Source organism: Pseudophryne corroboree, assembly GCF_028390025.1.
Source record: "Pseudophryne corroboree isolate aPseCor3 chromosome 3 unlocalized genomic scaffold, aPseCor3.hap2 SUPER_3_unloc_8, whole genome shotgun sequence".
NCBI lineage: Eukaryota > Metazoa > Chordata > Amphibia > Anura > Myobatrachidae > Pseudophryne > Pseudophryne corroboree.
This window is the reverse complement of record NW_026967574.1, coordinates 1800285-1824536: the sequence shown is the minus strand read 5'-3', so window position 1 is coordinate 1824536 and position 24252 is coordinate 1800285. Positions and strand designations below refer to the sequence as shown.

Here is a 24252-nt window from a genome sequence, read left to right as displayed (position 1 = left end):
TGTTAAAAGGTTACAAAATAGAGTTCGACTGTCTTCCGCCTCTGCGGTTTTTCAAGACAGGTTTGCCTCTGTCGGACGACAAGAGGACAGTTTTGCAAATTGCCATTCAGTCCTTACTGGATTCGGCAGTGTTGATTCCGGTCCCTGTACACCAACAGGGTCAGGGTTATTATTCAAGTCTATTTGTGGTCCCGAAGCCGGATGGCTCAGTCAGACCAATATTGAACTTAAAGGGCCTCAATCAGTACGTAACTTACTACAGATTCAAAATGGAGTCTCTACGGTCGGTGATTGCGGGGTTAGAGACCAAGGAATTTATGATTGCGCTAGACCTCAAGGATGCGTACTTACACATTCCAATTTGGCAGCCTCATCAGAAATTCTTACGATTTGCAATACGCCAGAACCATTACCAGTTTCAGGCTCTGCCGTTTGGCCTGTCATCAGCGCCTCGGGTATTCACCAAAGTAATGTCTGTGATGATAGCTCACCTCAGATCCCTGGGAGTGACGATAGTTCCGTATTTAGACGATCTGCTCATCAAAGCTCCGTCTCAACAGATACTTACCCAACATGCGCTGCTAACTTACAATGTATTGGTTCACCACGGTTGGATTGTCAATTTCAAGAAATCACATCTGATTCCGTCTCAACGCCTTCAGTTCCTAGGTATGATTCTCGATACGGTCAATCAAAGGATTTACCTACCACAACAGAAAGTACAAATGCTACGCCATCTAGTACAATTAGTACTCAAACCACGCACAGTGTCGGTACACTTGTGCATTCGCCTGTTAGGCACAATGGTGGCAGCTTTCGAGGCGCTTCAGTTCGGGAGATTTCACTCTCGTCCATTTCAGCTGAACGTGCTTGCCCAGTGGTCTGGCTCGCATCTGCAGATTCACCACAGAGTGAGGTTGTCACCAATAGCAAGAGTTTCTCTGCTATGGTGGCTCAAGGAACACAATTTAACCGCAGGAAGACGGTTCGGAGTTTGCAATTGGATAATTCTAACTACGGACGCCAGTCTCAGAGGTTGGGGAGCGGTAATTCAAAATTGTCAGCTCCAGGGTCTCTGGGCGGATCACGAAAAATTGCTGTCAATAAATGTTCTAGAACTCCGCGCGATTTTCAATGCGCTACGACAAGCGGTGCACATGGTTCGCTCTCAGCCTGTCCAAGTGCAGTCGGACAATGCGACAGCGGTCGCATACATCAACAAACAAGGAGGAACGAGAAGCCGCATGGCAATGCGGGAAGTAGCTCGAATCCTCAATTGGGCAGAATACCACCAGGTGATATTGTCGGCCGTGTTCATTCCGGGAGTGGACAACTGGGAAGCGGATTATCTCAGTCGTCGGGATCTTCACCCAGGCGAATGGTCATTAAATCCAGAAGTGTTTCACATGTTGGTTCAGCGATGGGGTTATCCTCAGGTGGACCTGATGGCATCTCGACACAATCATCAAACGCCCCAGTATGTGTCCAGAACAAGAGATCCAAAGGCAGTCGCGGTGGATGCTCTCACTGTCGCGTGGCCGTACAGTCTGGTGTATCTGTTTCCACCGTTTCCGCTGCTCCCTCTGGTGCTAAAACGGATCAAAAGAGAGTCGCTCACAGTCATACTAGTGGCGCCTCATTGGCCTCGGAGAGCTTGGTTCTCGGATCTTCGAGGATTACTCGCAGACGATCCGTGGCCGCTCCCGATACGTCCAGACCTGTTACAACAGGGTCCTTTTCTTTACCCCGATTTAGCGCGGCTGCGTTTGACGGGGTGGCTGTTGAGACCGCCCTCTTAAAAAGAGAGGGTATTCCAGATTCAGTTATACCAACCATGTTACGAGCTAGGAAGCCGGTTACGGCAGCTCATTATTACAGAATATGGCGTGCCTATATAGGTTGGTGTGAAGCTCGGAAATTTCCGACATCAGCTTTCAAGTTATGCCGCCTTTTGTTGTTTCTACAATCAGGCTTAGATGGAGGTTTGCGTTTATCTACACTAAAGGTGCAGGTATCTGCTTTGTCAATTTACTTTCAAAGACGATTGGCTCTATTGCCGTCTATACGCACCTTTCTCCAAGGTGTAATCAGGGTACAGCCTCCTTTCATTCCACCTACAGCGCCATGGGACTTGAATCTGGTTTTGGAGTTCTTACAGTCTTCATATTTTGAACCCTTACAACAAGTGGATATAAAGTTTCTCACTTGGAAAACAATTTTTCTCTTAGCCTTAGCTTCGGCAAGGCGTGTTTCGGATTTGGGTGCCTTGTCATGCAAGCCACCGTATTTGGTGTTTCATGATGACAGAGCGGAACTTCGGACGAATCCCGCCTTCTTACCAAAGGTAGTGTCATCTTTTCACATCAATCAACCAATAGTAGTTCCTGTGTTGACAGCACAGTCTGGAACTCTGGATGTGGTTCGTGCGTTACGCGTTTATGTAACCCGAACGTCTTCAGTTCGTAAGACGGATACGTTATTTGTTCTCTATGATGCTGCCAAGATGGGTTGGCCAGCATCTAAACAAACTTTATCCAGATGGATAAAACTGACCATACGCCAGGCTTACCTTCATGCTAGGTTACAACCGCCTACGTCAGTAACCGCTCATTCCACACGTTCTGTGGGAACTTCATGGGCAGCTGGTCGTGGGGCTTCTGCAACGCAGCTTTGCCGGGCGGCTACATGGTCTTCAGTGCACACGTTTGTGCGCTTTTACAAGTTTGATACTTTTGCGGCATCAGCATCTAGCTTTGGCCGCCTAGTGTTACAAGTGCCAAACTGCTCTCCCGCCCACGGGGGAAGCTTTGGTACGTCCCAAGAGTACTCCAGTGACCCCTAGTGGATGAAAAAGAAAGTAGGATTTTGGTACTTACCAGGTAAATCCTTTTCTTTGAATCCATAGGGGTCACTGGACGCCCACCCAGAGCAGTTTACTTACTTGGGGTTAGTTCTGAGGATCTTATGGTAACACATTTTCACCGACTGGTTCAAGTTACAAGTGCTGGTTAGGGTGTCAACTGTTAGTTGTCAGTAACGTTATGGGTTAACTTCGTTATTGTCAGTTATGTTATATGTAATACTCCATTATTAACCTCTCTTAATTCCTGTTCGGCTCAGTAAAAAACACTGAGTAAGTGCTCAGGGATATGGAGGGGTGGAGTGTGACTAAATTTAAATATTCAGTGCTGTGTTCCTACGGAAGCCCGTCCATATCCCAAGAGTACTCCAGTGACCCCTATGGATTCAAAGAAAAGGATTTACCTGGTAAGTACCAAAATCCTACTTTTAAAGGTTCAACACCTTGGCTACTGAGGACCTTCAGTTTGGTCAATCAGTTTTGCAGGGGTCTCAGCACTCTCCCACCCGGTCTGGGAGTTTTGGCACTTCCCCCATGGTACTAAGACCATCCCAGTATCCCCTAGGACTTTAGAGTTTATAGGATTTTAATACCTTGCAGTAAATCTCGTAGTCCATAGGGGATACTGGGCACCCGCCTCTGTGCGTTGATATTTTCCTGCGAGAGTTGTTCTTGTGTGTTGTAGTTTGGGTCTGCTTTTGCTGTCCCTATTTTCAAGTTGTGTTTAGTGTTGCTATCCTCTTGTTATGTTGTGTGCTGGTTCGTTCTCTCACCACTTTCTTGTCTCTTTTCCGCCTTCCAAAGTATGTCCGTCTCCTCGGGCACAGTTTTCCTGGACTGAGTCTGCAGGAGGGGCATAGAGGGGAGGAGCCAGCACACTCTGAAGAAGTGCCAGGCTCCAATGGACTCCATCTATACCCCATGGTACTAAGACCATCCCAGTATCCCCTACGGACTACGAGAAAAGGATTTACCGTAGACATTAAAATCGCATTTACTGCTGCGGGGTACACTGGGCTCCACAAGGAATTTCATCGGGGTGTAGAGTAGGAGCTTGATCCGAGGCACCAACAGACTCAAAGCTTTGACCACCTTCCCAAGATGCATAGCGCCGCCTCCTATATCACCCCGCCTCCATGCACAGGAGCTCAGTTTGTAGTTGGTGCCTGCAGTAGCCTCAGGCAGCCTATTCTTAGCTATAACTTGACAGAAAAAGAGAAGATTTATGAAATAATCTACAAGGCTGCAGCAGATCTCATGGACATCTCTGCTGCAACTCCGTCACCCCCAGCGGCGCTGTATACTCCCGCGCCCTGGTTGCCGGGTCACTGCAGCGGAGGCGCCGGTTTTCTTCACGGTAAGTCACACACACGCCGCCGTCCTCCCGGATCGTGGGGCCGCAGTTCAGGGGATGGTAAGGCCTCTGTGCCCGCACTTTACCGCGATTCAGTGCGGCCGTGGGAGGCGGGCCGCGCGCGCGCTGGCGTGGACACAGATTACTGGGCTGATGTTCCTCTAGCCACCAGGGTTATCTTATGGGCACAGGTCAGGGGGGATGTTGTACCAAAGTCCCCCCACTCGTTCTTTTTACTGCCCACACACCCGGTGGGGATGCCAGCAGGGGGAGTAGGTCGGACCTGAGGCCCCTTCGCCCAGCCCCAGGGTGCCATTTCTGCAATGTTCCCGCCCTGGAGCTGCATATCTCTCCCTCATTCCAGTTCAGCAGCCATTACACATAGAGCTTTGCTGTTTCCTGGGATTGCTGGGGCAAATCGTCCTCTGTGGAACCGCCTGACTGCCAGCTCTGTGCTTCCTATAGGACACTTAGTATTCTACCTGTCACTGCGACTGTGTTAGGTAAGAAAGAGCGCATACAGTCAGGGTTGTGTGGTACAAACACCCTGTGATATACATCCAGTACCTACTGTGCTTTGTCATATCTATTGTTATCACATATAGCCATACTGAGTATTACTTTGTGTTGCTAGCCCAGTGCAGTTTATGGTGTATAATTTCTGCATTATACGTGTGTGACTATATATGTGTGTGTGCATGTAGCTGCTGCGTGGCTGCCTTATTGCAGAGTATTTCACTCGGCGTGCTATTCCTATATTGTTATATCTATTGTTATCACATATAGCCATACTGAGTGTTACTTTGTATTGCTAGTCCAGTGCAGTTTATGGTGTATAATGTCTGCATGGTACGTGTGTGACTATATATGTGTGTGTGCATGTAGCTGCTGCGTGGCTGCCTTATTGCAGAGTATTTCACTCGGCGTGCTATTCCTATATTGTTATATCTATTGTTATCACATATAGCCATACTGAGTGTTACTTTGTATTGCTAGTCCAGTGCAGTTTATGGTGCATAATTTCTGCATGGTACGTGTGTGACTATATCTCTGTGTGTGCATGTAGCTGCTGCGTGGCTGCCTTATTGCAGAGTATTTCACTCAGTGGGCTATTCCTATATTGTTATATCGATTGTTATCACATATAGCCATACTGAGTATTACTTTGTATTGCTAGTCCAGTGCAGTTTATGGTGTATAATTTCTGCATGGTACGTGTGTGACTATATATGTGTGTGTGCATGTAGCTGCTGCGTGGCTGCCTTATTGCAGAGTATTTCACTCGGCGTGCTATTCCTATATTGTTATATCTATTGTTATCACATATAGCCATACTGAGTGTTACTTTGTATTGCTAGTCCAGTGCAGTTTATGGTGCATAATTTCTGCATGGTACGTGTGTGACTATATCTCTGTGTGTGCATGTAGCTGCTGCGTGGCTGCCTTATTGCAGAGTATTTCACTCAGTGGGCTATTCCTATATTGTTATATCGATTGTTATCACATATAGCCATACTGAGTATTACTTTGTATTGCTAGTCCAGTGCAGTTTATGGTGTATAATTTCTGCATGGTACGTGTGTGACTATATATGTGTGTGTGCATGTAGCTGCTGCGTGGCTGCCTTATTGCAGAGTATTTCACTCGGCGTGCTATTCCTATATTGTTATATCTATTGTTATCACTTATAGCCATACTGAGTATTACTTTGTATTGCTAGTCCAGTGCAGTTTATGGTGTATAATTTCTGCATGGTACGCGTGTGACTATATCTCTGTGTGTGCATGTAGCTGCTGCGTGGCTGCCTTATTGCAGAGTATTTCACTCAGTGGGCTATTCCTATATTGTTATATCTATTGTTATCACTTATAGCCATACTGAGTATTACTTTGTATTGCTAGTCCAGTGCAGTTTATGGTGTATAATGTTTGCATGGTACGTGTGTGACTATATATGTGTGTGTGTGTGCATGTAGCTTCTGCGTGGCTGCCTTATTGCAGAGTATTTCACTCAGCGGGCTATTCCTATATTGTTATACCTGAGGGACTAAGTGTATCAGATTTCTTTCTGTATAATATAGGATTGTATCAAGATATACGGACGGTGTATATTTACTTGTGATTTATAGTCACCATATAATCTATATCTCTTGAACTCACGGTCTTTGCTACCTTAGGCACGCTTTACTGAAGAGTTCTTGATAGGTATATGGCTGCTACACTTTGTACCAGGTTGCCCGATATTGTGCACATAGTTATGTCTGCTACACGTGGCAACGACGCTGGAGCTTCTCCCACACTGTGTGGTAGTGAGGCTGCAGACTTGATGGAGATAAATATGGCAGCTGAGAGTTCTGGTTCAGGGGGTTCCTTACCCCCCCTGGGGCATCACCGGGCCCACCTTGGGCTACGTTTTCCACGCTGTTAAACACGCTTGTAACTTAATTGGCAACCTCTGTGGAACCACCTGTGCCAATGCAGCAGTTTATGGTCCCTGCTATTAATCCGCCATAGGCAGATCAAATCTCCACTCAGTTACAGCATTTGAACCGGTCACTGACTAAATCTAAGTGTCACTCTCGCCCACCTAAGACTGTCATCTTCTAAACAGGCCATTACCCCCTCCCAATCCACTGCTATCCCAGATACTTCCTCTGAGGAGGATGGTACATTTACTGATCCCACAGACACTGACACAGTTGTTTCTGATGGGGAAGGGAAATCATTGGTGGATGTCCCTGATTTGATTGAAGCATTTAGGCTCATTCGTCAGGTGTCTGATGTTTCTGAGCCTGAGGCTGTCTCTAAAGAGCCGGATAGGTTTACCTCGTTCTCAACTCCTGGCTGACATACGTCAGGACTCATGGGATAATCCGGGAACGGGATCCACACCGCATAAGAGACTGTTGGCTCGCTATCCTCTCTCTGCCGAGCTATGTAAGAAATTGGATAACTCCTCCCCCTGTAGATTCTCATGTGGCACGTATGGTTGTTTCCTCTGCTCTGCCAGTAACTACCGTCACCTCTCTGAAGGAATTGACGGATAGATGTGTGGAGGGTTGTTTGAAAGCGATTTACACCCTACCGGGGGCTGTGCATAGGCCAGCCATTGCAGCAACTTGGGCTGTTGAGGCGTGGGCTCAGAGGCTAGGGGCGGAGCAGCCTACCGACGCATCTGAGCATGCTTGACAATGTCTCTCGTATATTACCACGGCTTCTCTGTGTCACGGCGCCACGGCCGCCGCGCTTACCTCTCCAGGTGCGCTGGGTCTCCCGGCGGACGTCCCCGCTGGTGGGCTCCGGGTCCCGGCTTCCTGTTGGCGCTGGTTCCGCCGGTCCTCCGGAGTGTGGACGCCGCCAATACACCCGGCGTCCACAGAGATGCAGTGGGCGGGTGACATCATCGGCTCCCCCTGCTAATCAAACCAGGGCGGGGAATTCAAAAGCAGAGCCCCGGCGCCTGAGTATCATCTCTTTCTTTGAAAGTGAACGCCAGTGCTCCAGCATTCAGTGTGCCCTACTGCTGCTTCAACTCCTGTGCTTACAGCATTTAGCGTGCTCTTCTGCTGCACAGACCCCAGTGCTTCCAGCATCCAGTGTGTCTCTCTGTATCACAGACACCAGTGCAACCAGCGTTCAGCGAGACTTTCTGCCAAACGAACTCCAGTGCTTACAGCTTTCAGCATGTCTCCTAGCTGAAACAAACTTCAGTGCTTTCACCGTTCAGTGTGCTTCAGCAACGCTCTCAATCCTTTGTCACCGTGTGCTTCAGCAACGCTCTCAATCCTTTGTCACCGTGTGCTTCAGCAACGCTCTCAATCCTTTGTCACCGTGTGCTTCAGCAACGCTCTCAATCCTTTGTCACAGTGTGCTTCAGCAACGCTCTCAATCCTTTGTCACCGTGTGCTTCAGCAACGCTCAAAATCCTTTGTCAGTGTGCTTCAGCAACGCTCTCAATCCTTTCTCACACAGTGTTCTTCAGCATCGTTCACAAGTCCTTCACCACCCAGTGTGCTTCAGCATCATCCTCAGTCCTTCGTCAACTCAGTGCTGTTCAGCAACACTCACAAGTCCTTTATCATTTAGTATCTCTTCAGCATTATTCACAAACTTTTGTTGCCGTTTAGTTCTGCATTAGGAAGACCAATATCCGGCCGTCTCTACTCCGGCCCAGCTGCGGTTCCTCTTCCCGACCAACGGAAGAACCCCCGAGTTCTCAACTCTCTCAATCCAGGTCAGTGATACTCTGTACCTTAATGAGGTGTTGGCGGCCGGGCTACTATTACGTCCATCTTGGCCAGACGTATCCTTTGGTTGAGATCCTGGTCGGTGGATATGGATTCTAGGAAAACCCTGGAGGTGCTTTCTTTCAATGGAGACATTCTCTTTGGAGGAGACCTCAATAAGATTGTGGCTGATCTGGCTACTGCTAAAACAGCTTGCCTACCTAGTACGGCTCCTTCCGCACAGAAGGCTAAAAGTACTTTCCCTCTGCCCTTTCGTCCTACAGGTAAAGCAAAAGGTCAGGCGTACCCGAAGCAAGCTCGGGCTTCCTGACCCGCCAAGCCCAGACTGAATCGAGCCTGGGCTGCCTGTCAGCCTGCTTCCGAAACTGACAAGCCTGCTGCATGATGGGGCGGTCCTCCCTCTGGGGGATCCCAGGGTGGGGGGCTGACTTCTATGTTTTGCCCAGGAATGGTTGAAGACCACTTCAGATGCCTGGGTAAGGGAAGTCGTCACTCGAGGTAACGCCATGCCCTTCAAGATTCGTCCCCCTCATCGATTTTGCCTGACAGATGTTACTTTTGACCCTACAAAGGCAAACACTCTGCATACGGTGATACATTCCGTCCTGACCACAGGAGTGGTAGTGCAGGTGCCTCTGGCTCAGAGAGGCATGGGGTACTATTCGCTGCTGTTTCTAGTCCCGAAACCGAATGGGTCCTCGCAGCCCATTCTCAATCTGAAGTCCTTGAACAAACATGTGCGGGTCAACAAGTTTCGTATGGAAACTCTGCGCTCTATTGTTCTGGCCATGGAGCCTGGGGACTATGGTCTCCCTGGACATACAGGATGCCTACCGGCATATTCCTATCGCAGTGTCTCATCAGCAGTACCTGAGGTTTGTGGTTGGCAACCTTCATTACCAATTTCGGGCGTTACCCTTTGGTTTGACAATGGCTCCCCGAGTTTTTACCAAAGTAATGGCGGTCATGACAGCTTCACTCTGCCGTCAAGGCGTCAGGATCCTACCTTACTTGGACGATTTGTTTATCCTGGCAAGTTCCCCAGATCTTCTCCTGTGTCATCTCGATCTGACGGTCCAGTGCATGAAAGCCCATGGGTGGAAGATCAACTGGAAGAAATCCTCCCTGGTGCCTGCTCGGAGCATGTTACACCTGGGAGCGTTACTGGACACTCACAACCAACAGTTGTTCTGGTCTCAGAAGAAAATCCTGAAGCTTCAGAACAGGACTCGATGCTTCCTATCTCGTCCGCAAGTGTCGATACATTCGGCAATGCAAGTGCTAGGTCTCATGGTGTCAGCTTTCGACATGGTGGAGTATGCTCAATTCCATTCTCGCCCTCTGCAGATGTTAATTCTGACCAAGTGGGACGGCCTGTCTCACCGACAGATCTCTCATGATCTCCTTGTCTCCGAAGGTCCACCTATCACTGAGCTGGTGGCTTCAGGACCAACGATTGAGCAGGGGCCGTCCCTTCTGGATATCCAGCTTGGGTCCTGCTGACGACGGATGCCAGTCTGAGAGGTTGGGGCGCGGTGTTGGAACAGCACTCTCTTCAGGGTCGGTGGACCAAGGAGGAGTCTCTACTCCCGATAAATATTCTGGAGCTGCGGGCAATGTTCAATGCGTTGACAATGGCCCAGCATCTAACACAGAACAGACCTGTTCAAGTACAGTCGGACATCGCCACCATGATGGCGTACATAAATCATCAAGGCGGCACTCGAAGCTGCATGGCAATGAGGAAAGTATCACGGATTCTTCAGTGGGCGGAGCGCCATCTGCCGGCCATATCCGCAGTGTTCATTCCAGGCGCCCTGAACTGGGAAGCGGACTATCTCAGTCGTCGGGACGTACACGCAGAAGAGTGGAGCCTCCATCCGGAGGTGTATCAACTTCTCATGGACACGTGGGGCCATCCAGATGTGGATCTGATGGCGTCTCGACGCAATCACAAGGTTCCGGTTTTCTGAGCAAGGACAAGGGATCCTCAAGCTGTGTTCGTGGACGCTCTGGCAATTCCATGGAACTTTCAGCTGCCGTATGTGTTCCCTCCGGTGTCACTCCTGCCCAGTGTAATACGGAAGTTCATGCAAGAAGGGGGAAACCTGTTTCTGGTCGCTCCAGTGTGGCACAGATGGCACTGGTTCTCCGATCTATTGGGTCTCTAGTGGGATCGTCCCCTTCTACTTCCACAACGGCCAGACCTCATCGTTCAGGTCCCTTGTGTTTACCAGGATTTGGCCCGTCTGGCTTTGACGGCGTTGCCCTTGTGGCTTCCATCCTGAGGGCCAAGGTTTTTTTGAAGCGGTCGTTCTAACTATGTTGAAGGCCCGTGAGCCGGCTTCTGCTCGAATGTACCAAAGGGTCTGGAATGCCTACTTTAGTTGGTGTGTGTCTCACGATCATGACGTTTTCAAGTTTAGTATGGCCAAACTATTGACCTTTCTACAACAGGGCCTGGACTTAGGCCTGCGTCTGGCCATCCTCAAGGTTCACATTTCTGCCTTGTCGGTTTGGTTTCAGAGACAGATTGCCACCCTACCTGATGTGCATGCGTTCACTGAGGGTGTTTGAGGATTCAGCCTCCTTATGTGCCGCCTGTGGCCCCTTGGGACTTGTCGGTGGTTTTGGAGGCCTTGCAAGTGTCTCCGTTTGAGCCTCTTGCCTCTGCTGACCTGAAGTGGCTTTCCCTTAAGGTCCTATTCTTGCTGGCTATTGCTTCAGCTAGAAGGGTCTTTGACTTGGGTGCCTTATCCTGCAAGTCTCCCTATTTGATTTTTCACGTGATCGGGCGGTTCTTCGAACGCGGCCTGGTTATTTGCCTAAGGTGGTGTCTTCTTTCCACCTTATCCTGGAGATTTTGGTTCCGGCCTATAATTCTCCTGAGTTGTCTCCCAAAGAAGGGTCTTTGGATGTGGTACGGGCTCTCCGTATCTATGTGAAGAGAACTTCCTCCGTAAGGAAATCTGGTTCTCTTTTTGTATTGTTTGGTTTTCACAAACATGGCTGGCCTGCTTCCAAGCAGACTCTGGCTAGGTGGATTAGAATGGTGATTGCACATGCTTATGTACAGGTTGGTCATCCAGCTACTGTTACCATTAAGGCCTATTCTACTCGGTCGGTTGGACCTTCTTGGGCGGCCCACCGTGGTGCGACCCTTGAACAATTGTGCATGGCGGCTACGTGATCCTCAGGGAACACGTTTATAAGGTTCTATGCCTTCGATACCACCGCTTCCCAGGATGCTTCCTTTGGACGCCGGGTTCTTGTGCCCACTACAGTGCGTCCCCTCCCGTGAGGAACGGCTTTGGGACATCCCCTATGTAATTCCTTGTGGAGCCCACTGTACCCCGCTGCAGAAAACAAGATTTATGGTAAGAACTTACCATTGTTAAATCTCTTTCTGCGAGGTACACTGGGCTCCACATGGCACCCACCCAGACGCACTTAGCTTTTTTGGGTTAGTATTGACATAGCCACTGACACCCTCCCCGGTGGTGGTGAGTGTGTGGTGTGCTTGGCTACGAGCAGTTGTCGTCTCTGGTACCTGCCACTGCATTGGGCTGGTTAACGAAACTGAGCTCCTGTGCACGGAGGCGTGGTGATATAGGAGGCGGCGCTATGCATCTTGGGAAGAAGATCAGAGCTTTGAGCCTGTTGGGGCCTCGGATCAAGATCCTACTCTACACCCCGATGTAATTCCTTGTGGAGCCCAGTGTACCTTGCAGAAAGAGATTTAACAACGGTAAGTTCTTACCATAAATCTTGTTTTTTCAGTATAGCAGGGCCATCCTTGGGTGAAGGTATCACTACGAAGGCGCCGTTTCGCATTATAATAACCTTAGTAGGAAATCCCCATTTGTATTGCATATTTCCTTGGGTGGAATAGACGCCTTTTGGCCTGTGTCACAGGAGAAATATCTGTAAATATCTGCACATTATCCAGGCAATCAGTTGTGGACGAGGAATACAAAGCAGCCTGTAGAATGCGTTATTTAATATGAAAAAAGTGGACCCTGAGCAGAGTTTCCCTCGGTGCTTGGATAGGGGCCTGTTTAAACTTAGGGAATCTACGGATCCTATCAATAAGAAGGTCCGTGACAGAAGCCTTCGGTGAAAGTTTCTGAAAAGAGGACCGTGGCATAATCAGAAAGCTCAGCATTTGTAACAGAATCCGGAACGCTTATTATTCTGATATTATTTCTCCGAGACCTGTCTTCTAAATCAATGACTTTATCATGAATAGAGACCATGGGGTATATGCAATTAGGGTCGAAAACTGCCGTCTGTCGAAAAGATTGTTGTCCTATTCAGTCCCAGCAGTTTTTATTCGACAAGTCGTGGAATTCGACTTGTTGAATAGTACGTGAATCGGCGGTATAGCTGTCGATTCACGTACTTTTGAGTGAAACGGGGCCAAATTCGACAGGATTTGGCTCCGTTTCCGATCATCTCAGGCCGACATAAAAAAATGTCGGACTGAGATGTGGGACCCAGAGGAGGAGAGGGGGGAGCCACAGGGAGACGGGGACAGCCGCGGGCAGACAGGGGAGATCAGCGCTACAGCACAGCGCTGCAGCAGGATGTCTCACAGCCGCGCCACTCACGGCAGCGTCCACCCGGCTCCAGCAAGTGAGGTAACGCTTGCTGGAGCCGGGTGGACACTGCCGTGAGGTCTGGCGGCTGTGTGACATCCTCCCCCAGCGCTGCTGTAGCGCTGATCTCCTCCGTCTGCCCGCGGCTGTCCTCCCCCCTCTCCTCCTCTGGGTCCCTCATCTCAATTCGACTTTTTAAAAGTCGAATTGAGATGAGATTGAACATGGGTTGTCGGATCCATTCCGACACATGCATGTTGGAATGGATCCGACACTAATTGAATATACCCCCCTGAAGGGTGTCATGTGCTGAAATCAGATCTTTCTGAGACACAACAATCTCTTTCATCTTAGTCTGTACGAGTGCCAATCTCACTAATATCAGACCTCAAAGCTTAAATGTTAGAGTTAAGTTCTGAGGTTTTCAGTCCTTAAATGTAAATAACATAGAATGTATAGAGCGTAGAGTAACAGGACCATCTAGAGTGTCCCAAGACGTCTTCAGCCATTACAGCTGGGCTGTGCATCTGACAAGAAGCAGATGATGTAGTGGTCTCAGAAGGACCACTCGACCAAAGAGGTATACAGGTGGGGCCGATTTGGTACCTTTTTTAACCTTTTTTGGAGGCATGGTATGCCGGCTACAAAGAGACTGACCTCTCAGAAATAGGAAAATACAAACGATCTATATATAAAAGGAGTAGTAGTACGGTGTCAGGAGGTTACATCAAGATGACTCAGTTCAAAATTACATTCTTAGGGTGACGGGGGTAACTGAGCCAAAATTTCAAGTAAACCTGATGTAATGCAACTCAAATAACACAGTAATGAGCGAGAAATTCCACTAGAGGTCAGTGTGATCACAGACGTGAAGTACTCAGCACAGAGAGACACAAATGGCAAAATATATTCATTCAGTAAATCCACAAAATAATATACTGTGAGGATGTAATCAGAGTGTAATGAGCTGTACTCAGACGATACTTGATACTGGGCTCTGCATGTAGACTGAGAGGAAGTAGATTATAGTGGTACCATATAAATAGAAGGTAGTTTCACCTCCAGGCAAATGCTTAAATTTAGTGTAGTGACCCCGGTCCAGCCGTCAGGACACTTATTTAGCAGCTTATATTAATGTTAAACCTTATTGAACGCAAAGCATGCGATGGCCGGGTACCAGGATCCAAGATGGCAGCCAGCTCACTTCCTAATATCACCGCTGGGCTCCGGTGACTATTGGCAGCCCTTTCTGTCCCCAGCAGTGGTGGAAGAGCAAGTGCTCCCACCTGAGGCAAAAGCGTCTCCAAGTCATGTGGCTGGAGCGTGCAGGAAAGACTGGGCGCACTTAGCCCCAGAATACAGGCCATGGCTTCAGCAGCGTCACTAGGCTGCGGCAGTGAACGGTGCCCAGAGTGAGCGTAGCGAGTGGCTTTAGGGCAGGAGGAGTGGGGGACTTAATAGATTGGGTCTTGGTCCCAGCGGCGGCTGAGAGCTATCAGGTAGGGTAGATAAGAAGCCACTTAGTGAGGAGAGCTCCATAATGCATGTCTGGATGGATCACGCCCCTCTTATTTATTATTTTATATACAAACAGGGGTGACAGGTGTGGTACAGCCCTACAAAGGCAGATCCAATCTCTTTCTCATCAGACTCTGCTGCCTTTCCTGCTCTCTCACTCAGATGTTCACTGCTGTCAGTAGCACACGTATGTAAAGCAGAAATATGGCGGCAGCTGTACAGATTCTGTTATGTAATTCTCTGTATCATACTTACCGTACACACATCATCCTTATTACTATTGAGAATATAGAGGTAAGACACTGATGATGGGGGTGTAAAAGTGGTTTAGAACCTAGCAGATGATGATGATGATTGCAGGGTATTATATGGTGTATTGCATATAAAATACCTTGTTCCACACACGTACTCTGCTGTAGCAATATACCTTATATAAGGGTGAGTAACACATGTACAGGCTTACCAGCGTATGAGCACACACATAAAGGAATGCTACTGTCAAGTTCGATTAACTTTCAGGAAAAGCCAGTACCCTTATTGCAAATGAATCGGGCCGCTGCGGCCGCTACGTGTATGCACTAAACCCCTATCGTGAATGTACGCGAGTTGCGTAAGCACGCCAACACGTAGTGAGCACAAAGTAGCTACTCGTGTGGCTGAATATACCTTAAACCTTAAACAGAAACAGAATGCGACACCAGTATTTGTATGTTATGTTGTGGTCCAAAGCAGCAACAAATATTTACTCAAAAGGGGATAACAAAGAAATACAACACTAATACAGAGAAGAAGCTACAACCAATGTATACATACGTTAGTTCGCCTGCGCCACCCGGATCCTGTCCTCAGTCGATCTAGATAGATGACCTTAAGAGCATGAGACTGAGACCGGCCCAGAGGCTTGGCTTTTATACAATATTCCAAAGTACATAACAATAGAAACTAAGCTCTTCATCCATAGGTCATGGGGCAGGTCATTTACAGTACGAGAGGGGTCATAGGTTGGTTCGAACAGGTGGGCGCTGCTTGGTCCAGGTGTACTTGCTGGAATCCGCCACTGGGTTCCCGCCGAAAGTCAGGAGTACAGTAAATACAGTAAGATATGATTATTTAATTCCTGCGCATAACTATGCGCAGGAACATGCGATTACATGCAGACTGCTATCGTAATGTTGCCCATAATTTACTGTACATGTGGATACCAAACACTATGTTTTGACCTATTTCTGTCCCCTCACATCCTGTAAAGGTGAATACCTCCTTTGCTGTGCCTTCCAAGTAAGTGTAAGTTGCTGGTGTGATGCGTGTAGACTATGTGTAAATAATGCACTAAGTGAATGAAATATGAAAAATGTCTTTGTGGCTTTTCTATGCGTATGCTACCGTATTTACTCATACCACGCGCTAATACGCACGGCCTGCGAGCACATGTACGCTGCGTGCGAGTATGCGCACGCACGGCCGAACACGTGCAAGCACAGAGACCACTCTGAATGAGGTTTGTATGTGTAGTGTGGGTGTGTAATATTTTCGACTTCGACAGTCCACCCTTTGGTAGTCAACAATAACTGCCACGAATATTTAAAAATGCAGAAAATATTTACATAATACAATATACAATGGTTGAGTATGTACCTTGGAGAGAGGAATAAAAAGTCATAATTTGGAAATGAGTGGCCTAGTGTGATAGTAAAAAGCGTGTGTGTATGAGTAATTGCTTGAAGTAAAAAGCGTGTGTGTATGAGTAATTGCTTGAGGAGGATATATCATCGTGCAGTGTTAGCTTCTAGGCTTCGCAAAGTATTCATTATGGCCCTCATTCCGAGTTGATCGGTCGCAATGCGAATGTAGCAGAGTTACACACGCTAAGCCGCCGCCTACTGGGAGTGTATCTTAGCTTCTTAAAATTGCGACCGATGTATTCGCAATATTGCGATCACAAACCTCGTAGCAGTTTTAGAGTAGCTTCAGACTTACTCTGCCTGTGCGATCAGTTCAGTGCTTGTCGTTCCAGGTTGACGTCACAAACACACCCAGCGTTCGCCCAGGCACTCCCACCGTTTCTCCGGCCACTCCTGCGTTTTTTCCGGAAACGGTAGCGTTTTTAGCCACACGCCCCTAAAACGCAGTGTTTCCGCCCAGTAACACCCATTTCCTGTCAATCACATTACGATCGCCGGAGCGATGAAAAAGCCGTGAGTAACATTACTTTCTTCATAGCAAAGTTACTTGGCGCAGTCGCAGTGCGAACATTGCGCATGTGTACTAAGCGGATTTTCATTGCGATGCGATGAAAAATACAGAGCGAACAACTCGGAATGAGGGCCTATATTCCTTCTCATCCCGTATTAAGGGTCTGTACATGTTCCAACAAACTCCACCGAGCTATATAATAAATGGGGAGCACATTTATCTGATGATACATTGTGGGGATTCGTATGTGTATACTGTTATGGATAACATTTATTGGCTATGTGTATTAATAACTGAGAGTTTGTAGAGATGAGAGTAAGACATGTAAAGGTACATACAAAATGACATTACTATGATGAAACGTTGGTTCCGGTTGGTAGGTCTCAGGGTAGAGGGGAAAACAGAAAGATGGTGAACAGAAACAGGTCATGAAATTCATTTGCAATCCTTATCATAACACTGTTTCTACGGATGGGTCATAAATCAAATCTGCTGCTGTAACAACGCCCTCGCTCCTTAGACTCATCAAATTTGTGCTGTGTTTGCGCCGCGTCAAAATTCGAACACACCTGAATATCAAACCAATAATTATGACACCTAAGATCAGGAGAAGGATCTTTCCCACACTGGCAATTACATTCTGTGCCCACTCTCCCAATCCTGAGAACCATTTGAGTGGGTTCAACCATGAGGCCCAGCCGGTCAGTTCATTACCCACAGCAGTTAAGGTAAGGTTGTGCTTCCTTCGGAACTCCCCACTTCAACTGCAAGATCTCGTCCATCTTTTGATCTATGATCTCCGTTGGGTCTTCGGTACTGTTCGTAATATACGGACAGCACTTCACACCATATTGAGTTGCCAGAGTAACACAGTACCCACCTGTCACAGCCGTGACGTAATTCAGGACCATTCTGTGCTGGACCAGCTCCTTCTTGTAGGCTTGCAGTTCCCTGCCCGTATACCTGAAGGTGTCATCATACATCTCTGTGATATTCTCTATCAAGGTCGCCAGCGCGTGGATGTACCTATAATCTATAATTCCCCTGGCAGTATGGGTGATATCTAATGCGAGAAGAATTTGAATCCCGGTGGATTCATGGATCAAATCTGAGGCTGCTGCCTCGGTCCTTTCTATGAGGTGTCGCTTGACAATGTGTTCATAATGGGTTTGAGTATAAGGAGTCTGAGCGTTGCTGTGAATATCTTTCATTTTGTCATGTGCTATGGTCATAACCTCTGGTAGTACTCTGCCAATATAACACATTCCCTCCGAGCTCGGAGTAAGCCACTTGTACGCTTTTCTTTACACAAATAAAATAAGCATTGTCTGGGAGAATATAGGGGACAGTATGCATTAATATCATGTCATATATTATTCTTCTGAAGAAACCTGTCCCCAGTCCTTTCATCTGCTCGACACAAGTACTTGGCTGAATGATGTGCGCACAATAGCCCTGCGCCACTTTTCCAGCCCACATGGTTTTAGCCCCACGTGTGTACCTGTATCTGAAGAACCTTCCACTTGTGGCTATCTCATGTACAAGCCTGGTATCAATGACTCCTCCATCTGCTCTGAATGAAAAGGTCATTGTTTGATTGTTCCATATCACTTCCCAATTTCCAGATTTTCTAAAATTGGTCAGGTTGAAACTTTAGACTAGGGGGCTTAGATATATTATACTTTACGTCCACCGGTCTCCCTCCGTGTAACCCAAGTACCTCATCTATCGTTAAATGGTATGGCACTAATCCCGATTTACTCTGTCCTTGAGGTACTTGTGAGCACACCCAGCATTCTGTTTGGTCTAAAATCGTACCCACTAATGAGTGATAGTCACTCAAAGGATGTTTGTCAATATCGATATTATTGATTGACTGATATCTCTGGATTCACTTATCTTCGACTATGTTATCGCAGTACTTACATATGCAGTTTTCATCAGACAACAACCCTTCACATTTTCTCCGAGCTCTGTGACTACCAGATCTTACTTTTACCAGCTCTGACCAAAGTGATACGCTGATCCTGGGGTCCTACCAATCCATACTCTCCATCAGACCCCATTCCAGATACTTGCTCGACGTCTCGGGGGGCCCTCACAAAAACAAATTGTCCTGAACAGAGTCACCAGAAAAATACGAAACAGTCTCTTGGGATGGATCCATTTCGTTAGGAACAAAAATAGGACGAGAGAAAAAAAGAAAAATGTAGTGGGGAGGTGAAAAAAAAAGAAAAATGGTACGACAACCATCCTTGATTTTGCTAACCATCCTTGGCTTTGCCAAACATACTTGATCTTTGCCAACTGTCCTTGATTTTTCTGCTCTCCACGCTCAGGTGCCGTCCAACAGTCCTGCCTCTTTAACTTTCCCGGAACAGATTCTCTAGTGATTCGAGGTTCTCTTCACCTTTCTCCTTGTCACGAGTTTTCTCCGGGTCAACAACCTTCTTGCAGTGGGACGAGTGGACCCAAGTCTCTCTTTCGCCGACCTTCAGTGCTGTTGTGCTGGTCAATAAAACTTGGTACAGTCCTTCCCACCTGTCAATGAGGCAACCTGAGCGCAGAAAATTTCAAATCGTCACAAAATCCCCAGGTTCAATGACATGACAATTACTGTTCGGTAGGTCAGGAATCGCCAGTTTTAGATTCCTTTGCTGGTTTCTCAGTTGCTGGCTCATCCTAACCAAATATTGCACAGTTATTTCGTTATTGCATTTCAAATCATCCTGGGGGTCTATCATTACATGCGGTTGTCGACCAAAAAGAACTTCGAAGGGTGATAAGTTAAGCAGTGACGTGGGAGTGGTTCTGATGCTGTACAATACTAGTGGCAAAGCTTCTGGCCACAACAGTCCAGTTTCAGCCATCACTTTGCTCAGCTTGTTCTTAATAGTGCTGTTCATTCTCTTCACCTTTCCACTTGCCTGTGGCCGGTATGGAGTATGCAGCTTACTATTAATACCCATCAGTTTGCACATGATCTGAAAGACTTCACCTTTAAAATGGGTCCCCCTGTCACTTTCAATCATTCTAGGGATACCATACCTGCACACACATTCCTGCACGATTTTCTTTGCAGTGAACACGGCAGTATTTGTGGCAGTGGGGAATGCTTCTACCCAGTTGGAAAAGACATCTGTACATACTAACACGCATTTCAAATTTCTGCAGGGTGGTAGCTGTATGAAGTCAATTTGTATTACCTGGAAAGGTCCGTCTGTAGGAACGATATGGGATGGCTCCATCGGTATTGTCTTCCCAATATTCTTCCTCAAGCAAGTAAGACATGTCATTGCCTTCTTAACTGCATGTGAAGAGAACCCTGGTGCACTCCAGTAGGCTCTCACCAACTTGGACATACCTTCTTTGCCCAAATGAGTCAGACCGTGTGCCGCCTCAGCTAGGCTTGGTAGATATGCCCTGGGGGCCACTGGCTTACCGTGTCCATCTGTCCAAAGTCCTGAGGACACCTGACCATATCCCTTCACCTTCCAAACGACCTTCTCCTGTAGGGAACACAAATCTTGCATTTCAATTAGTTGTTGCATGCTTACAGTGTTAAATGTCATCAGTGGTGTGATGTTGGTTTGTATGGTTGTGCTTGCTGCTGATTTTGCAGCTTCGTCCGCCCGGCTGTTACCAAGTGAGATTGGGTCTTGGTTGTAAGTGTGCGCTTTACACTTGATAACAGCCACTTTGTCAGGTTCCTGTATTGCCGTCAGCAGTCTTTTGATGTGTGACGCATGCGCCACGGGTGTGCCAGCTGCTGTCATGAAATTTCTGAGGCGCCATAGGGCCCCGAAATCATGTACCACTCCAAACGCATATCTAGAATCCGTGTATATATTAGCTGACTTACCCTTTGCCAACTCACATGGTCTGGTCAGTGCTACCAGTTCAGCGACTTGTGCTGAGTGAGGTGGACCAAGGGGTTCAGCTTCTATGATACCTTCGTCATCTACAACTGCGTATCCGGTGCACAGGTCTCCTGATTCCGTCTGTCTGTGACAAGTACCGTCAGTGTAAAAGGTAAAATCTACGTCCTCTAGTGGGTTGTCACTGATGTCAGGTCTTGCAGTGAAGGTCTGGTTTAGGTATTCCATACAGTCATGCATGTCAGTGTCTGCACTAAATCCTCCTTCACCATCATTCTCATCTCCCACCCTTTGTGCAAGGCACACTTGGCAAATAAGTTGCAGGATTTAGTGTGCTGCACCTTTTGATGGTGAAGTTTACAGGGGCCATCAATGACAGTTCCCACTTTGTACACCTGGTAGATGAGACATGTCTGGTTTGGGCAGAATTTAGCAAGGCTGACACTGCATGGGGTGTGTGGATGGTCAAGTCATGTCCTAACACTACATCTTCACTTTTACTTACCAACAAAGCGATGGCTGCAACACTTCGTAGGCAAGTAGGGAGAGACCGTGCTACAGTGTTCAGTTGTGTGCTGTAGTAGGCTGCCAGTCTGCTGGCATCACCATGTTTCTGGGTTAAGACTCCTGCCGCGTAGCCAGCACTTTCTGTTCCGTACAATTCAAAGGGTTTCTCATAGTCTGGCATTTCCCAATGCTGGTGCTTGTGACAAACACTCTTTTAGTCTCTCAAACAGATTCCTCAGTATGAGAGACCCGGTCTGGTTTGCTTGATGAGACCATTTCTTGCACTGGTAATGCCAAAATAGAGAACCCTGGAATCCAATTCCGACAGTACCCACACATTCCTAGAAAGGTGCGGATTTGTTGCTGGGTTTGCGGCAGAGTCATGTCGCGGATGGCCTGTATCCTGTCAGTGGTAAGGGGTCTCAGTCCTTGCGTCAGGCAGTGTCCCAAATACTTAACCCTTGTCCTGCACAACTGCAATTTATCCTTTGAAACCTTGTGTCCTGTCTCAGAGAGGTGAAACAGAAGCTGTTTAGTATCTGCCAGGGACGACTCAAATGAGTCAGAGCACAACAACAAGTCATCAACATATTGTATTAGCACTGACCCATTTTCAGGTTGAAAGGATTGCAAACAGTCATGCAGGGTTTGGGAGAAAATACTTGGGCTGTCAATGAAGCCTTGGGGTAGATGGGTCCATGTGTACTGTACTCCCCTGTAAGTAAAGGCGAAAAGGTACTGACTGTCGGGGTGGAGAGGGACAGAAAAGAAAGCAGCAGAGGTCAATCACAGTGAAGTAAGAAGAGGTTGCGGGGATCTGCATGAGAATGACCGCTGGATTGGGCACTACGGGGAATTGACTTGACTATTTTATTTATCCCTCTTAAATCCTGCACTAGCCGGTATCCACTCCCCCCACTCTTTTTCACGGGGAAGATGGGACTGTTAGCTGGGCTGGACATCCTGACTAGGATGCCCTGCTGTAGCAGCCGTTCTATGACAGGGTAAACTCCTAATTCCACCTCTGGCTTCAGAGGGTACTGGGGGATTTTTGGAGCTATCCTGCCATCTTTTATTTGTACTACTGGGGCTACATTCGCCATCGATCCAGTGTTCTGTCCATCTTTGGTTCATAGGGAACCTGGTATTTGCGAGATAATTTCCTCTACCTGCGATGGACAAGTGTCTAGAACGGTAGAGTGCATCATTAGCCTTTGTGGTATGTCTAACATATCGTACTTCCGGTGCGTGATTTTCAGGGATATCTAAAAACACACCCTCAGGTGTACAATATATGACACACCGCATTTTACACAAGTCTCTGCCTAGTAGGTTAGTCGGGGCCAACACGGCCAACAAAAATGAATGTTTGGTATGCAAAGGCCCTATCGTAACCTCTGCAGGTCTAGTCAAAGGATACTGCTGCACTTTTCCCGTTACTCCCATAGCCGAAATGGTTTTGCCCGTGGTCAATATACCGGTTGGAGATTTGAGTACAGATCTGGCCGCCCCTGTATCTACAAGAAATGGTTGTAGTGTTCCAGCTACATTGACCATGACCTTAGGTTCACTTCCAAGGCCAGCAATCAATTTCACTGGCTGCAGACTACAGGTGTGACCTAACCTCTATTGTGGTCTTGGATCCTCCCGTGGGGCATTGGCAGCTACAATATGTGAGGGGGATAACGGTAAGTTTTCGGGGGTTTGCCAGTCCCTCCGTGGTGGGTACCTCCTTGTTTCCCCTCTATGCGGCTCGTACTCTGTCCTGTGTGATCCCTGATCCCGCCTATGTGTGTAGTTATGTGGCTCGTATCTTGGTCTAGGGGGTCTATATTTATGTGTGCTATTACTTGTACACTCCCTGGCATAATGCCCTTCCCTTTTACAAAGAAAACATGTTGCGGGCCTCCTCCAGTCTTCAGGGGTCTGGGGGTTTGGTTGGGTTGACGTTCCTTCCAGCGCCTGAATGCTTACCATCATCAACCGATCCCCGTGTGTCTCCCTGGTTTTGAGGATATTACGGTCGTGGTCAATTGCTGATTCCCTTAATGCAGTTACCATAATACCCTTCCAATTCAGTAGGGAGGTTTGCACTCTGATCCTCTGTGCCTCCTTCAGCCCCTCCATTAGTACAGAGACAGCTACCTCCCTGTGGTTGGCAATTTTCTTAATATCCTCTACCCCAGTGTATCTAGCCATTTCCTGTATAGCACTGTGGAAATGCTCGGATGCCGTTTCACTTTCTTTCTGCCGTATGGAGAAGATTTTATTCCATTTAACAACAGTTGGGAAATACAATCCTAGTTGTATGTTGATCTGCCTGACATTCTCCAGATTGTAATCATCAGTGAGTGGCACTTCTGCATTTAGCCTGCAGTCTGTGATAAATTTGGGGATGTCAATATTAGGGGGAAGACTCGCTCTCAACACTGTCCGCCAATCTTTATTTGTGGGCTCTTAGGAATGTCCCAATTCCTTTATATATTGTTGCCATTTGACTAGATTATTTCTGGGGTCGGGGAATTCTGCCATAATTGACCTCAGTTCTGTTCGGGACCATGGACAATGCATAGCAATGTTCCTGATGGGGGTCACCCGCTGACTATCAGTTTTCCCATTGGGAACTGCAATCACCCTGACCTGGTGTAACTCGACCACATTGTTTTTATTTGTCTCTATAATACAGGGGGTTACTGTCTCTGCATAATGGACTGTTCCATACTTACCAGTGGTCACGATCTCATCCGCCCCCTCGCAGGCTGTCGCTGCCACTGCCCTTTCTGGTTGGGCAGTGCCCACCCGAGTTTCCTGTATGGTGGCTGCCAGGGCGAGGGCTGACATCATGCTGGGTTCGTCTTCCTTGTTGCTACAATCTTGGGGAGAAGGTAAAACAGTGTACAACTTACATGGGTTAGGTAATATATTATTTGGAAAACCTTTATCGGATATCCTAGAATCAGAGGCTGAATCGAAAAAGGTCAGATTTCCGGCTACCTATAACCCTAAGTCCAAGGGTTTAAAATTTCGCTCTTTTCGTTGGCAAAGCGAAAGCTAAAGAGGAGCCTAAGCAACCCCAGTTTAAATCCAGGGGTAGGAAG

General features: G+C 47.6%; 1 protein-coding gene across 1 annotated transcript in view; it reads left to right on the top strand.

The window, feature by feature from the left end:
* LOC134984780 (zinc finger protein 585A-like) overlaps positions 1–24252 on the top strand; it is a 126138-nt gene that overhangs the window by 14082 nt on the left and 87804 nt on the right. Inside the window, exon 2 of the mRNA XM_063950273.1 lies at positions 8341–8447. Coding sequence (XP_063806343.1) covers positions 8341–8447 — 107 coding nt within the window. The remainder of the gene's footprint in view (positions 1–8340; positions 8448–24252) is intronic.